This window comes from Olea europaea, chromosome 13 (assembly GCF_002742605.1).
Source record: "Olea europaea var. sylvestris chromosome 13, O_europaea_v1, whole genome shotgun sequence".
NCBI classification, from domain to species: Eukaryota; Viridiplantae; Streptophyta; class Magnoliopsida; order Lamiales; family Oleaceae; genus Olea; species Olea europaea.
This window is the reverse complement of record NC_036249.1, coordinates 10,092,571-10,110,258: the sequence shown is the minus strand read 5'-3', so window position 1 is coordinate 10,110,258 and position 17,688 is coordinate 10,092,571. Positions and strand designations below refer to the sequence as shown.

At 35.4% G+C, this 17,688-nt stretch overlaps 1 protein-coding gene across 2 annotated transcripts; it reads left to right on the top strand.

Annotated features, from left to right (window-relative positions):
- Nucleotides 1-1,790: 1,790 nt before the first annotated feature.
- On the top strand, nucleotides 1,791-16,977 carry LOC111407548. 2 transcript variants are annotated; one of them, XM_023037110.1, is made up of 9 exons: nucleotides 1,792-1,998; nucleotides 2,074-2,135; nucleotides 2,254-2,344; nucleotides 5,700-5,786; nucleotides 14,202-14,255; nucleotides 15,291-15,472; nucleotides 15,791-15,873; nucleotides 15,950-16,050; nucleotides 16,399-16,977. In XM_023037110.1, exons 1-9 carry the CDS (start codon nucleotides 1,951-1,953, stop codon nucleotides 16,606-16,608), a joined length of 918 nt encoding a protein of 305 aa, XP_022892878.1. In that variant the 5' UTR covers nucleotides 1,792-1,950; the 3' UTR covers nucleotides 16,609-16,977. The 2 variants fall into 2 exon arrangements, with proteins under 2 accessions (XP_022892879.1, XP_022892878.1); XM_023037111.1 differs by lacking the exon at nucleotides 5,700-5,786 and having other exon boundaries at nucleotides 1,791-1,998.
- Nucleotides 16,978-17,688: the final 711 nt, after the last annotated feature.

Below are 17,688 nucleotides of genomic sequence, written 5' to 3'. Positions count from 1 at the left end.
ATAATATTATTTAACGAGTTTTTTTAGTATGTATAAATTTTATTACATTCAGTTTATCAAGTACTTCCAGTCCCCCATACGAAAAATTCTGGATCCGTCCCTGATTTGAACCTAATTCTATAGGGCCCAAGTTATGAACCAAAAAACTCTAGTAGACATGCATACTTTGGGTAACTAGTTTAAGCAATCCAAAAAAAGAGAGAGAGAAAAAAAATGGTCTATTGAGAAATTAAGCCCATTATCTCGACATGAGATTTTGAGACCAAGAATATACTAGAAACCATATGGAAGATCCACTTATCCAAGGATATCGATAGGGGTGGAGGCAAAAATATTTAGCTAGAGGCACAATTAAACTCTATACAAATCGAATACTTTTTTTTTATTAATTTTTGAATGATTTATATTTGACACCAAAAAAATGCAGATTTATATTTAAAAAACATTTATTCATTATTATTTTACTCATCATTTTTATCCATTTGATTTCGAACTGTCACTTTATTAATATTTTGCTCATCACAAAAAAATTTATATTTACATTTAAAAAATTTATAGTGTATTTAATACAAATAATTAATTCAAGCGATCGAAAGGAAAGACATATGACTAATTTTCAATCAAATTAATACATTCATTAAATATAAATTAAATTTGATATAGTCAATTCAGAAACATTCTATGTACACAAATATGATAGGAGAAAATGTAAATTTAGGTTCTAATTAATTGAAAAATTGATTGAAAAGTGAAAATATGTAGTAGATGCGATAATTTGTAGAAAATTATAAACAAATTTTAAAAATTTAGAAGGGTTAATATTTTGGTAAAAGGTATGAGGGAGAGAATAAGATAGAATAAGATAAAAAGAAAGAAAATTTATTATGATTTTGTCCCTATTTGGTGGGGGCTCAAAATCAGATTTTTGGTAAATTTTGATAAAAATTTTAAAGTTAAAGATTTCATAAAATATGTTACTAAAATTAATTATTAATTGTGATTTAAATTAATATTTAGATTTCAATTGATAAAAAATAGGACTTAGCCAAAAAAAATAAAAATAAAATAAAAATACAAACAAAGATAAAAACAAAAAAATAAAAAAAAATGGGGAGTCATGTGACCACCTAGGACCCCCTTGGGTCTGTTCCTGGATATCGACTTGTAGTTGGAAAAATTAGGTCCGAAATTTCCAACCTTACCAGTAACGAGATTTTGGTTTCAACCCTTCGAAAGTGAGGCTTATGATTACCCAACTTGTTTAAATTTGCAAATCTAGATTTCTATGTGACAAAAGTTGTTAATTTGGATGTTAGAGTTGCACACAACTTTTGTATAATTTGAAGATTGATATGGAGTGATTTGACGATTTTGCCCTTCAACTTTAAATTACGTGCAATTTTAATGCGACACATTCATAAATTTAAATAGTTTGGAGACCAGTTCCTCACTTTTGAAGGTCGATTATAGAAAAATCATAATTAAAAGATCAAGGAATCTAGCTGTAATTTCTCTTTATTTTATGACATTGTATAGTAGTCGTTTAGCATACGCAACATCTACATGGAGAATCGGTTATGATATGATTGTTAATTAAGAAATCATCATTAATTTGGGAGAAGACAAGTGACGAGTGGTGAACTTTGAAACGAAATTGATTAGTGATACTATTTAAACTAAACGAAAGTCAGCGGCCCGATTGAGAAATATTAGAATTTACTGACCTAATTGAGATTTCATTATAGGTTCAGTGACCGCGAATGAAATTTATTGTTCACAAAGAAGGCCAGGATAACCCATAGCCGGTCATTTCAAACCGACGTTGCGAGCCGACCCTGAAACCCGGCCCAGTAAATCCCGGTTCTCGTCTTCTCTTCCTAAACCCTTTGCTGTCCCCTCGCAAAGTCGAAACTCAAGTTCTAATTCTATTACAGCTAAACACAATTCAATATGAGAGGTGGCAGATCATCCCTTGTTACACTAGCTAAGAAATGCAAGGTTGATACAATCATACGCCAGTGTTTGACGTTTCATAATTTCTTATATAGCACCTAATTTTATTTGTTTTTGCAGGATATATTGGCTTCGAATTGGCAAGGGAACCTTAACACCATAAAGGCTGATGCTAAAGGAAGGTTAGCAAAACAAAAGCACTCATTTATTGGTTGTCATTGAAAGCTGGGTTTTAGTGTTTCCTTTTTTATTTGATTTATGACTATTTTTGAATAACTTTGTGATGGTGAATGTTTTCAGCAAGGAGGAAATATACACTTCAAAAGTGAAGTATTTATTGAGGAAAGAAAATCCATATATTTGGGTACCTGAAAAGGACTTGCATAATGTGGTATGTTTCTTTCATTTTATTTTATTTTATTTTATTTTATTTTTATTTTTAATTTTTAATTTTTTTTTGGATTCCCAGTTGTGAAATCCCTAGTGTCAGGGTTTGCTCGAGCATCATATTATTTTTTTCGATTGTATTTGGATATAACTCTGAAATATTTCTACATGTGTAACTGAATAAACAATATTTTTACTTGAAACACTTTACATGTGCTTTATTTCTGCCCTAGTTGATAATACTATTGATTTTTTCTCAATTACCGAATGCTTTTGTCAGTAAATATTTGCATATTTGATTCCATCCATAAATCTATTCTCTTCCATTTATAGGGATTTATGAGTTATTGTGCCTATCCATGCAAACTAAGGGAACAATCTTTGTTTGTTTTGTCTATAAGGCATGTTGATGTCTTGTTCAGTTAGTTAGTTTTGTTTATCTTGAACTTAATCGAATGGACCCTGTAGAGCAGATTGTGCTCAAGTGAGGTTTTTCTCTAAATGTAGAGGGCTATTATAGTGCTTGTATAGTGTTTTCCGTGCCTTGATTTGAAATTTTACGTTCTTGGGAGATGGAACTTTTACATGTTTATGCCAATTCTTGGAAGATGGAACTTTTACTAAAATAGACTGCTATGTAATTTTTTCAATATATGGCCTTATTTTCTTTCGTTAATTGATTCCTTGTATAAAATGCTGAGATTTTGATTGTACAAGATTAAAAATCTAGTAGTTAGAATAGTTGGGAAATGTCATTTGCCTAGATGGTATGTTTCAAATTTTTGTTTTTCCAGGAAGCTGTCTCCAACCTGTTTTACTAAAATGGTGCAACTTGCTCACCATCTTATTTAGTCATCTCCGTCTCATTACACCAAATCTTATGTTATAGTTCTTTCTTTATTTCCTTCTTTTTTAATTATCAATAATTAATTTGTTTTAAAAATTATTAATTACAAATTCTATTACTACTTAAATTACAAAACTAAAACGTTCATTTTCAAAAGGGAAGCAAAAATAGGCAACAAATTTACAAAATCCAAATGCTATGAACTCAAAATGATTAAAAAAAATTAGCTATGACCGAATATTGAGAATTGAATAAAATTTAACTAAAATATTTGATTTCTATTACTAAAATTCTACATGAGTTGATTTTCAAAATGAACAGACAAGAATTTTGTAAAAAAGAGCTCAACAACAAGGTCAAGGATCTGGAACTACCTGTAGTCCTTTTGGTCAATATTTTGATGGTTTCAGAGGATACAGAAAATGATCTTCTAGAATATTAAATTATTGTTTTGGTTAATGTTGTATTTTACTTTAAGTTTTGTTTTCAATATTTGCATTGTTGTAGTGAATTCTTCTTAATTTGTAATTATCAAAATTTTGAATTTAAAATGAGTAATTTTATATGTACTCAAAGTTGTTGTTTATTACTTGATTGTATTTAAATCATTGAGTACTAACAAGATCTAAAAAGGAAATAATAGGGATTAAAATTTGTTGTAATATAAAAGTTTGCTGCACTGAATTTGGTGCAACATTGTTCATTACATCAATTTGATGTTAAGATTTGAAGCTGGATTGGAGGAGCATTTCCATACCAATTTGACATAAAACGTCAAATTTGTGTTGGGTTGGAGTTGCCCTAAGGGATAAGGATTTATTTAGTTCAATATGATGTGGTTAAATATTCTTCAATAGAGAGACTTCCTTGTTTTCCTTGTTTGAAATAAGCCAACTTATATTCCAATTGAAATCGACGAGCCATGTTGTCCAGTTTGTAAACTTTACTAAGTAATCCTGCATATCACTTCCAGTTTTAAAAGGCTTCAAATTGAGAACAAGGTGAGGCTCAAATGAACTAAGGATCTAGGTCTTAACCCGAGCATCTTTGATTTCCCATTTGTACAAAGCCTCTACATCTTTAGGGGTGTGATTACTTCGATCAAGGTGACCGTCACAACTTTTTTCATTTGACAAATAATTGAAATTGAAATTTCCAAGCTGAGTAATTTTTGCTATTAAAACGAATATGAAATGATTCCAATTAAAAATGAACGAGTAGGTAGGTATTTAGAATTTCGGTTCTGATACAATGTTAAAGAACTCAAGAATCGATTGAAATTAGATGATTTTTTCAAAAATTTCCTCCTTTAATTTACAAGGAAACTAAGCTCTCGTTTGAGCTCCATTATTTGTAGATTATAATGAGATGAATAGTGTTTTTTTGAAAAATGAGTGGTTGAAAAGTTTTTGATTTATGTGTAATATTATGTTATTGAAGATTGTGTGGTTAAAAGTAGGAGAGAGAAAAACTTAATTTAATGTAATGAGAAATAATAGGGATCAAACGGGGGCTAAATATTAGACAATCCCTAAATATCAGCTATTTTAACTAAAAGATAAGTTTCCAATTTATCCAAATTATATACGGTAACATTCGAATCCTAGGAACGTAATAGAAATCCGTGAGGGGTAAGATAGGATCAGGCTCTTTCAGAGTGGACAGTATGTAAATTAAATTTTTGGATATAGAGGTTTGGTCATTATGTAATTTGTTAAGTTTAGCACAATTAAATCATTTTCTCTCAACATAAATTGCCCCTGTAGCTATATGATTATAGCATATTTGGCTAAGCTTAAAAGGTGAATTCTTCCATATTTATTCTTCTAACAGTCCATTCATTTAGTTTATGTAGGGTTCAAAAACAATAGAATTATTTTGAGGCACTTTATAGTTAGTGCAGTTAGGTGTTATTTTAGTACTTGCAGAGCCTCTGGATGCACTTAGCACCCGTTTCAGTCATCAAGGTAGTTTATAAGCTGTGAAAATAATACTTCAATAAAGCTAATTGGGGACGTTTTCTTGTACTTCATTCATAGATGTATCTCATACCATGGTAAAGGGAGTGTATCTCTCTCTCTCTCACTCTCTCTCTATGCGCGTGCGCGTGTGTGTGTGTGTGCGCGCGCACGCGCGTGCGCGTGTGTGCACACACTTTATTGGAAGAGGGTAAGAACGAGGTTTTGATATTTCCAATAGTGTAGAGTCGTAGACAGATGTCTGAAATTTATCCTCATTTTTAATTTAATTTGTTCTTTTCATTAATTATCTTTTCAGTTTCACTTATGAGTTGTTTCTATTCCAGTTCAATGTCTCCAAACTGATGTAATTATTATCTTCTGAGTAAAAAAAAATAATGTCTGATTTAATTCATAACTAATGACATCACCTTCAAAAAAGCTTGTTGCCTGTATAAAATTGCTTAATGCTGTCCATGCTAAATGTGAGTTAGTAACTTATTCTAATGGTGGTTTGTCCTATCTCGTATAATGTCTTTCTTCATCTTTTGTAGAACACTATTATTGATGAACGTGGTTCTTTTGCTGTGACCAGTCCTTTACCAAGTCCGCTTGCAAATTTACTAAGATCTCTAAAAAAGGTGTGTACTGAACATGATTGACTTTATTAGTTTTATTATTTGGTCTGTTTTAATAGGTTCATCTGGATAGTCCTCTTCATGGTTTGTGCTTTTGGCGTTGTTCCTATCCATCCCAGACTCACCTGATGAAAAAACGAAGGAAAGAAGTAAAATAGACATGCGTTCACTAGTTGCTTTTCCATTGAGATTACTCTGTTGAAATTGAGTTAATAGTGTGCGTGCTTCAACATTCTGCAGCTGCAAAACTATCTTAATTAAACTGTTTTACTTGACAATATTCTAAATAAAAGTAGATTGCTACAAAATACTCTTAAATAGATAGATCCCCACTTTGCGGAATTAATAACTGGCAAACATTCATATGAGGACACCTGCTTTGGACTACTTTCTAGTTTTGCTTTGGGCTTGTATTATGTTTTGTAATTGGGCTTGTTTAGTAATTTGCTTTAGGATTGCATTATATATGTAGGCTGGCCCATGCCTTTTATATTTTGTATTAGGCTTGCATTATATAGGTAAGCTGACCCATGCCTTTTATATTTTGTATTTTTGATAGATATTCAATCCTTTGTGTAAGTGGTAGACATAGATTTGATGGAATGAATAGAATTGGAGTGTTGCAGACATTTTCTTCCTTTTCCCCTGCCCTCTTCCTTTTTTCTCTCCTACTTCTCATACTTCTTCCTCTTTCTTTTTTTAGTTTCTACTTCTCCCTCTTCTTCTTCCATGTGACTGTTTCTATGTTTATGTAATGCTACATCAAAGTGATATCAGAGCTAAACCTAGATGATATCGAAAAGGTTGAGAAATTTAGAATCTATAAAAGTCAAAGAAATCAGCAGAAGAAGCGGAATACATACAGTAAAGAAACAGCTAGAGAAGAAGAAGATAAGAAGAAGAGAAGGAGAGGGAGGGAGAAAACGTGTATACCACTCAGACATCATTTCATTCATCAAATATTTGTCTCCCACTTACATAACGGATTGAATATATATCAAAAATACAAAATATAAAAGCCATGGGCCAGCCTACATATATAATGCAAGCCCAATACAAAATATAAATAGGCTTGGGCCTGCCTACATATATAATGCAAGCCCAATACAAAACTAGCAAGTAGTCCAAAGCAGATGTCTTCATCAACTCTCTGGGGTGGGAGAAAACTCAACTCTGTAGAGTAAATAACGTACAAAAGGCTAAAGTAATCTCCCAACCATAAGCTGACTGGTTAGACAAATTTCTTCCGACGTCCATAAATGTGTGATAGGTGGTTTGGGCAAAGAAAGGTCCTGTTGACTCCTATAAAGCTCCAATAAGACGGGATCAAGCTGCAGGAGGTCTCTCTAGGGATCCATGTACAATCAGAATCAAGTTGGCCTACTTAATGAACAAGAAAACGTTGAATCTTTCCATCATTGATCAAAATAATTAGTTCATTTAAAATAGCACCAATTTTATTTTTGAGTATTGTGACAGGCGGTGTTGAAGTAGGGGTAGCAACAGATTCAGGTTGAGGGTCCACAGATGGAGGTAGAAAAGATCATCGGAGGGCTTAAAATGGTCTTTATAAGCAACTAAATCGTCAACATTGAAGTAGAGTGGTAGCCAAAATGTGGTGGAAGATCAATGACATACGCATTTGGACCAACACGCTTTAAAATTTTAAAAGGGCTAGCACTACCGGCTAGCAATTTTGAAGCGGATCCAGATGGATGTCGCTATGGTCTAATTTGGATCAACACATAATCTCCAATATTAAATTCAACATATCGTTTATGTAAATTAGCACGAAGTTTATATGATGCATTTCTTGCTTCTAGTTTATTGATCTCAATGTGCAAGTCATAAAGAGGTACAAATGCCTCAGGAGACACAGACACATTAACATGTGAGGATGTTGGGATAAGGTCTAAAGGTTTTCTGGGTTTATAACCATGAACGACTTCGAAAGGACTCATACCTAAAGATCGATTCACAGAACTGTTATATGCTATTTGGGCAACAGGGAGGATTAAATCTCTATTCCTAAGATTTTTCTGAACTAGATACCTTAATAGATTATCAAACTACGATTAACAATTTTAGTTTGACCATTAGTCTGAGGGTGATATGCAGTGGAGAATTTCAATTTAGTACCAACCATGTGCCATAATGTTCTCCAGAAGTGGCTAGTGAACTGAACATCCCTATCTGACACAATGGTCTTAGGAAGACCATACAACTTAACAATCTCATTAAAGTACAATTTGGTAACCTTAGACGCTTCGGAAGTCTTGCTGAAAGGGATAAAATGGGCCATTTTCGAGAAATGATCCACTATGACAAAAATAGAGTTTGTTTCTTTGGAGTACATGGGAATCCTAATACAAAGTCTATACTAACATCTTACCAAGGACAACTAGGGACAGGAAGGGGTGTGCAAAGACCTTTGTTTTGTCTCTTTTATTTGGCCAATTGATAGGTGTTAGAGGTGCTAACTATCTTAGCCACATCCGTCTTCAAACGAGGCTAATAAAATTGACGTTCAACCTTCTCGATTGTCTTATCACACCTAAAATGCCCAGTCAAACCTCCGGCATGACTTTCTTAAACGATAAAGTCTCGTATTGAAGTTCGAAGGATACACAATTTATTAGACCTAAAAAGATAACTATCGTCAAGACGAAAACTATCAGTAGCATCCAATTGTCCACTTTGCAACGCAAGGAAAATGTCCTTGAAATCAAGACATGACTCATAATCTTCTTTGAATCGTTCAAAACCTATGACTTTGACACTCATAATGGATAAAAGGGAAATGCGACGGCTTAAGCATCTGCCCTTGGTTTTTACTGCCTTTCTTATGTTTCAAAACAAAAGAATAAGCCTGCAAGTACTCGATCCAACGACCATGCCGAGCATTCAACCTATTTTGGGAATTAAGGTAACAAAGGGCCTCATGGCTCGAGTAAAGGATAAATTCCTAGGCTAACAAGTAATAACGCCAATAGCGCAAAGCTTGCACGACTGCATACAATTTCTTATTATAAGTCGAGTACCTTAACTTGGCATCATTTAGTTTCTCACTGAAATAAGCAATAGGGTGGCTTTCATAGCTCAAACTCCACCTACTCCTACCTCGGAGGCATCACATTCGACCTCAAAAACTTTGGAGAAATCAGGAAGTCGCATGATTGGAGCTTCCGTCATTTGCCTTTTAACCATCTTTAATGCTTTGGCTACTTTGTGTGTCCAATAAAATTTTCCTCTTCATGAACTCTGTAATAGGAGCTATGATCGTGCTAAAAGGTAGCTAAACCATGAAAATTCCTAACGTCATATATAGTCTTGGGCTCAGGCCAACCAATAATGGCCTGAATCTTTGTAGGGTTAGCTGATATTCCTGTCGCGGAAACAATGAAGCCTAGGAAGACGACATTATCTGTGAAGAAAGAACATTTCTACACATTAGCATACAAGCTTGTTGCACGAAGGGTAGAACAAACCTGTGTGAAATGATCTCGATGTTGTTCCCTAGTTTTACTGTAAACAAGAATGTCATCAAAGTAGACAACGAAGAATTTACCTATAAATGGTCGCAGAGCTTGTATAATCACTCTCATGAAAGTACTCGGGGGCATTGGTTAGTCCAAAATGCATAACCAACAACTCATAAAGACCATTCTTCGTTTTAAAGGCAGTCTTCCATTCGTCACATGGGCGAATTCTAATTTGGTGATATGCACGTCTTAAATCAATCTTAAAACTTATTGTGGCACAACCATCATATCCAACATATCATCAAGCCTAGGGAATGGAAAATGGTATTTTACTGTGATCTTATTGATGACGCGACTATCAGCACACATCCTCCAAGAGCAATTTTTCTTAGGAGTTAAAAGGGCGGGAACCGCACTAGGACTCAAACTCTCCAAAAGGTCTGTTTACCCTACTTCTCCGTACTCCAAACGCTGCTGTACCTTCCCTACCACCGGTTCTCCTTACTAAACCACTCAGTCACCATCTTCATCAACACCAAATTATGGTTAACACCCCCTAATTTAATACATCCCCCACGATCCGTTTTCTTCTGCAAAATCAAAAAGGCCAGTAACACATAATACTTCACTGGTAACTTAAAATACACACCATAAAATAAGGGTTGCAAAATTATTGTGAATAGTGGTGGCTACATTAATGCAGTTTCAGTGGCTATGGTGTTCCGTCTTGGATTGCAGCCGGTCTTACAGCCTCAACCTTATAGTCTCTTAGGTTGACGCTTTTTCTATTGCCGTAAATGAGCGTTGTTTGGTACCTATCCAGTTTTCTGAGTACAAAGATCATATATGGTGTGACATCATTCCCATGGATGTCGGACACGTCATTTTTGGTTAACCCTGGTTGTTCTATTTGGTTGTAACTATTCATGGTAGGTCGAATTCATATTCCTTTGTGTTTAATGGGAAGATGATTCACCTTAATCTTTTACCGCCAGAACTTTTTGATTCACAATAGGCCAAGAAAATTATGGAGTGAAAAGGATTACATATGATTAGCTGTAAAGAATTTGAGCGTACACTCATTTAGAATCCTGTTGTGTTTGCCGTGTTTGTCATGGAAGTTCCCTCGGAATCTCCAGTATTAACCCCTAATGAGGTCCAGTCAATTTTTCAAGAGTTACGAGATGCCTTTCCTGAGGATCGCCCTAATCTGGTACCCCCTTTATGGGGTACATTCAACATGCTATAGATCGTCCCTAGATTGTCTCTTCCAAATTTACCCCATTATAGAATGAATCCTACTGAGCATGTTGAGCTCCAGAGGTAAGTAGAGGAGTTCTTTAACAAAGGATTTATTTGTGAGTTTGAGTCCTTGTGCGGTTTTTGCCCTTTCGACTCCTAAGAAAGATGGTACTTGGAGGATGTGTGTGGATAGTCGCTCCATCAATAAGATCACGGTGAAGTAACGTTTTCCAATCCCTAGACTTGATGATATGTTGGATATGATGGTTGATGCCACAATATTTTCTAATATTGATTTAAAAAGTGGGTATCACCAAATTAGAATTCGCTCAGGTGAAAAATGGAAGACTACCTTTAGAATGAAGGATGATCTTTATAAGTGGTTGGTCGGACTAACTAATACCCTGATTACTTTCACGATAGTGATGACACAAGCTTTATAATCATTCATGGGTAAATTTCTCGTTGTCTACTTTGATGACATTCTCGTATACAGCAAAACTAGGGAACAACATCGAGATCATCTCACACAGGTTTGTCCTACCCTTCGTGCAACAAGCCTCTATGCTAATGTGAAGAAATGTTCTTTCTTCACAGATAAAGTTGTCTTCTTAGGCTTCATTGTCTTTGCGACTTGTGTGTTTGCTGAATCTGGAAAGGTTCAGGCCATTTTTGGTTGGCTTGAGCCTCAAGACTATACATGACGTTAAGAGTTTTTATAGCTTAATTACCTTTTATCGTCATTTCATTAAACGGTTTGGCACGATCATGGCTCCTATTACGGAGTGCATAAAAAGAGGAGAATTTTATTGGACGCACAAAGCGGCCAAAGCATTTAAATTGGTTAAGAGGTGAATGACAGAAGCTCCACTCATGCGACTTCCTGACTTCTCCAAAATTTTTGAGGTAGAATGTGATCTCTACGGGGTAAGAGTAGGTGGAGTTTTGAGCTAGAAATGTCACCCTATTGCTAATTTCAGTGAGAAACTAAATGATGCCAAACTACAGTTTCCAATTTATGATAAGGAATTGTATGCAATTCGTAAAAGCTTTGAGCTATTGGCGTCATTACTCGTTATCCTAGGAATTTGTCCTTTATTCGGACCATGAGGCTATTTCGCTTCCTTAATTCCCAAAAGAGGTTGAATGCTAGGTGTTGTCGTTGGATCGAGTACTTGCTTTTTGTTTTGAAGCATAAGAAAGACAGTGAAAATCAAGCGGCCAATGTTGTAAGCCGCCACATTTCCCTTTTATGAGTGTTAAGGTTATAGGTTTTGAACGACTCAAAGAAGATTATGAGTCATGTCCTAATTTCAATGACATTTTTCTTGTGTTGCAAAGTGGACAATTGGATGCTATTGATGTTTTCCGTCTAGAGGATGACTATCTTTTTAGGTCTAATAAGTTGTGTATCCCTCGGACTTCAGTACGAGACTTTATAGTTTGGGAAAGTCATGTCGGAGGCTTAGCTGGGTGTTATAAACGTGATAAGACAATCGAAGAGATTGAACGCTGATTTTATTGGCCTCATTTGAAGATAGATATCTGCATTTAATATAGATAGCACCTGTAACACCTGTCAATTGGCCAAACAGAAGAGACAAAACACTAGTCTCTACACATCTCTTCTCGTCCCTAGTTGTTCTTGGCAAGATGTCAGTATGCATTTTATATTAAGACTTTCATGTACCCTAAAGAAACACAGCTCTATTTTTGTTATAGTGGATCGTTTCTCGAAAATTGCCCACTTTATCCCTTGTAGCAAGACTTCAGATGCGTCTAAAGTTGCCAGATTGTAATTTAATGAGATTGTTAAGTTGTATCGTCTTCTTAAGACCATTGTGTCAAATAGGGATGTTCAGTTCACTAGCCACTTTTGGAAAACATTATGGCACATGGTTGGTACTAAATTGAAATTCTCCACTGCATATCACCCTTAGATTGATGGTCAACCTGAGGTTGTTAATCGCAGTCTTGATAATCTATTAAGATGTCTAGTTCAGGAAAATTTTAGGAACTAGGATTTAATCTTCTCTATAGTCCAAATTGCATATAACAGTTCTGTGAATCGGTCTTTAGGTATGAGTCACTTTGAAGTTGTTCATGGTTATAAACCTAGAAAGCTTGTAGACCTTATCCCTATGTCCCTACACGTTAATGTGTCTGAGGTATTTGTTCAACATCTTCATGACTTGCACATTGAGATCAATAAACAATTAGAGGCAAGTAATGCATCATATAAATTTCGAGCTGATTTGCATAAACGACGCCATTCTGGGAGCTCCCATTTTGGGCTTTGCTCTAACCGAGGCAATTGCCTTGTTCGCATTAATGATGGCCTTTTTGATCGCAGGCGAGTTGGTTAACGCGGATCCCAATTCATCATACATCATAGTAAATCCACCTTGTGATCGGTTCGCAGAGAAGAACTTGAATGCCTCATTGCTATCGCTTGAATTCATCTATTTGCTTATAGATCTTGTTTGTGGTCCACGAAGGGAATGTTGGTGCAGGGTGGCGCCTAATTCCAATACAATAGGGGTCTATCAGTGCAAGTCAGCTGATTATGTGTTGATACGAATTAGACCGTAATAGCATCCATCTGGATTCGCTTCCAAGTTGCAAGCCCATAGTGCTAGCGTGTTGGTCCAAATGTGTATGTCATTGATCTTCCACCACATTTTGGCTATCAGTTTACTTTCAATGTTGAGGATTTAGTTGCTTATAAAAGTCATTTTAAGCCCTCCGATGATCCTTTTCTACCTTTATCTATGGGCCCTCAATCTAAATCTGTTGCTACCCCTACTTCAACACCGCTTGTCACGATAGCCAGAGATAAAATTGTTGTTATTTTAGATGAACAGATTATGTTGACCAATGATGAAAAGATTTAGCGCTTCTTTGTTTGTTGGGTAAGCCGACCTGATTCTGATTGTACATGGATTCCTATATAGACACTCCAGCAGCTTGATCCCGACTTATTGGAGCTTTATAGGAGTCAGCAAGACCTTCCTTTGCCCAAACCACCTATCACATGTGTCTATGGACGTCGGAAGAAGTTTGTCCAACCACTCAACTTATGGTTGGGTGATTGATTGTAGCCTTTTGTGCGTTATTTACTTGACAGAGTCGAGTTTTCTCCCATCCTGAGAGAGTTGATGAAGACATCTCCTTTGGATTACTTTCTAGTTTTGCTTTGGGCTTGTATTATGTTTTGTAATTGGGCTAGTTTAGTATTTTGTTTTAGGCTTGCATTATATATGTAGGTTGGCGGTTGGCCCATGCCTTTTATATTTTGTTCTGGGCTTGCATTATATAGGTAGGGTCGCCCATGCTTTTTATATTTTGTATTTTTGATCTATATTCAATCCTTTGTGTAAGTGGGAGACAAAGATTTGATGGAATGAATAGAATTGGCGTGTTGCAGACATTTTCTTCCTTTTCCACCGCCCTCTCCTTCTACTACTTCTTCCTCTTTCTTTTTCTGGTTTCTGCTTCTCCCTCTTCTCCTTCCATGTGATTGCTTCTATGTTTATGTAATGCTACATCACACTCACTTAAATTTTATGGCAGTCACTGAATTGCATTAGATTAAATCATATTGAGCGTGAATCCCAGTTCTTTCCTAACTTACATTTATCTAACATTTTTCTCTTAACCACATTCTTATTAATTTTTTCTCCATATGATGCAGCTACCAACTCGAGTTGCTCTGACTGGTGACGTTGTGCTCCTTAAAGACAACAAGGTATATGTAAAGAGAAACAGATGCAACGATGTATTGTGTCAATTTATGGATACAGAAACATTTTTGTTATGACTCTGAAATCTAACATTATTTGGTGTAGTCTTAGGTAATCTCTTTGTTTTGATTTTGGTACCATTGTTACATATCTTCACTGAAACGTCATATCAATGAACGAAAATTACAATTTAACTTAAAGTTAAGCCCCTATTTGACCCCCATTAATTTTTATCACATTAAATTAAAATTTTCTCTCTCCTATTCTCAACCACACAATTTTCACGTAAACCAAAAACTTTTCTTTCTTTTTCAACCACCCATTTTTTTTAAAAAAAAAACACTATTCAACACATTATAATGCCAAATAATGGGGCTCAAACGGGGGCTAAACGAATTCAACTTTTAAGGTAAGAAGCATGGAACACTCAATGGAGGCGTAAGTGTGCTGGACACCAATATGCATCCAACATGGTCGGACACCTGTCGCTGTCCATTCTTCTTATGTTTAAACTGGTAATGTGGTCGTCTTGGCATGGGAAGCTAAAATTAAAAATGGAACAAATGAAATTTAGGGGAGAAATCTGGAGCAACTTGTGGAACGAGTCTCAGCAAATTAGATATATTAAATCTTTCTATATATTCCAACATTTTATGCTAACTTAAAAACCAATTATATGGTTTGGCAAATGTACTGATTACCATTGTGAGAAGACAATTTCTAGAACTGCAGAAACGTGGCGGATTATTTGTTCAAATGAGGACGTAGACATGGAGCAATTTGAATAGTATTTGATGATGAAAAATAGTTCTAAATTGACTCCCTAATCAGGATAAAGCCACTAGAACTTGACCAGTTGAAATGTGAGGGAGTAATGATTTCATGAACATACTAGGATTTTTTTTTTTTGGGGAAATGTACTCTTTAACTTGATGCCATTTGATGATCCGCATTAAGGCTTGAATCAACAGTCTAACTGATTAATGTGGGGACAACAGGGCATCATGTGAATTTTACCGTTTTACTTCTCCCTTTCACAGGCCAAGTTAGCTGCAGAATGCCTTCGGGATACCATACTATCTGATCAGAGAGCTGTTGAGGAGTCGAGCAATTCAGTTTCTGGTATATTAAGTTCTTGTCTTCATTCTACATTGAGAAGCAAAAACCTCTTGGAGTTACTTGAAGACATTGAACAGTACACCGTGTACAAGTTCAATCCAAGGTCAGAATCTCTCATGATCTCATTTCACCATATATATTTTAGTACATGGATCCAACAAGCAAAATCACGAGTTGTATTTGACTCTGTATGAACCTTGAGTTCAGGAAGATACTAGGGATTAGAATTGTTTTGCAAGTTGATAGGACACTTTAATGATCTCAGGCTGGTTAGTAAGTTGGGTTGTAATATTCCTGATATTTATCTTTGATCTCATGGAATGACCTGATCACAAGGCTTTTAGTACAATAGCCTATCCCTGCATTTTCTAACAGAACAGCTCCCAAAATGTAAACTAACATTTGAGCTGAATATACATAGATCATGCACCTATATCTCTTGGGATGGAGGCAATCATGAAGTAGATCTGGAGCATTTTGAAGCATCTAAATCGGATCCTTTATGTAAGACCTGTTAAAAGAGTACATTTTAGTGATGGTCATCAAGTATACCTTTTCCTAACACTTATATCTTCCTCAGTACCTTTTTCTATGGGTCTGATTGACGGGATTAATCAAAATGAAACAAGGCGCCGAGCTCTAATTCTTTTCTGCATCACATTCCTCAACGAAAATGCAAAGGTAAGACACCAATCCATTGGGCATTCAGTTCAGTTGCAGTTCCATCTTAGACACAGATCATTTGTTAACATAAATAAAGTCCAGTGTTTATCTTTTTTCTGGGAAAAATCGGTGTAAATTTTGTGCTTGTGTGGGAGAGATTTTCTCAGAAGTGATTTTTTTTATTTTTATTTTTTATTTTTTTGGGAAAATGTGTGGTTAAGAAGTATGGAAAAGTTATGGGGAAATGTGAATAATAATAATAATATTATTATTAAAGAATGTGATTGAAAATGAGTGCGAGGAAAAGTGATCTTCTGAAAAATCACTCCCACACAAGGGCTTTATCTTTTACTTCTCTCCTTGTAGGATGCTTTCCTTCTTTCGATAGATAGGAGCGGATTTGATGTACTGGCAAAAGTATTCGGTTCAGTGAATAATGGCCCTCAGATGTACCAGTGGAGGGAGTTAAGATTATCGTTCAAAGAAGAGGCACGTGATGCTGAAACATTCTGTCAACGGCTTGTTGAGATGGAAGAGGAAGCCCTCAAGAATGTCTCAAGTTTCAGTGGCATATGAAAGCTAAAATTTTGAGATGAAAAGAAAAGGAAAAATTTGCAAATGATTTCACAGTTAAATATGAAGGGAATCATTGCATAACAAGTGTATCTGGTGTACGGTTATGTGCCTTGGAGATCATTCATTTCCACCAGAATCAATGAGCTTAATTATGATATGCGGTTATCATGTGCGTTGCATAAGATTGTCAATGGCTAAATTGAATGGAATTTTTCCTTAAAGATAATATTTCGTTCCAAACCCTATAAATTAGGAACTATTAGTGCAAATTTTTCATTTTTTGTTATATTATTTGATTTGTCTTGTTGAGTTATATTTAAAAAGTATATTTTAATGGAATGTACAAGAGGGAATCACTCATTTATGGCTTGGTGAATTACCACAAGGATGTGTTTGATTAAGAACATGAAATTTGCATTGTGTATGGAAATTATTAATTAAACGTATTTGATTGATTTAGATTTGTAGATGAGAGAGGATGGATTGAATCAAAGTTATAAAACGACCGGCCGATCGGGCTGAAGAACCCATGACTTGGGCCCTTGATTGGGCCGGGTAGAACATTTTCATAGAATTGTAATTGACTCGGTCAAAATCGAGTTGACCCACCGAGTTAATAGGGCGATTTTTATATTAGCTCGGCAGGTTGATTGGTTCGACCAAGATTTAAAAGCTTGTCCACAAATTTTTTTCTTTAGAAAGATTTAAGCCTTGGACCTCTAGGCAAAGTGAATACCATGTAATTACTACTACAATTATGATCGGTATTGACCATATAATAAAAGCAGATCTTGGTCCATGGAGTCCCAAGAAGGTAAGAACTGTTTTGAAGACTGCTAGTAGTTGGAAGTGAGCTAGAAGTCCCACCCCTGCTTCATTTTAGAGCTCATTAGTCTTAGTGTGAAACCCTGTTTGTTGGAATCTTATTCTGTCAGAATCTTTTTGAAGGGCCCTCGTCTCACTCTTTGGAGCTGTGCTCGGATTACGGGCCCCCTTACGCTTTTGGGGCTCACGGGGCTTTCTTGTTTTATGTTTGCAATAAATATGCATATGTAAATCATTTATAGTTTGTTAAAAATA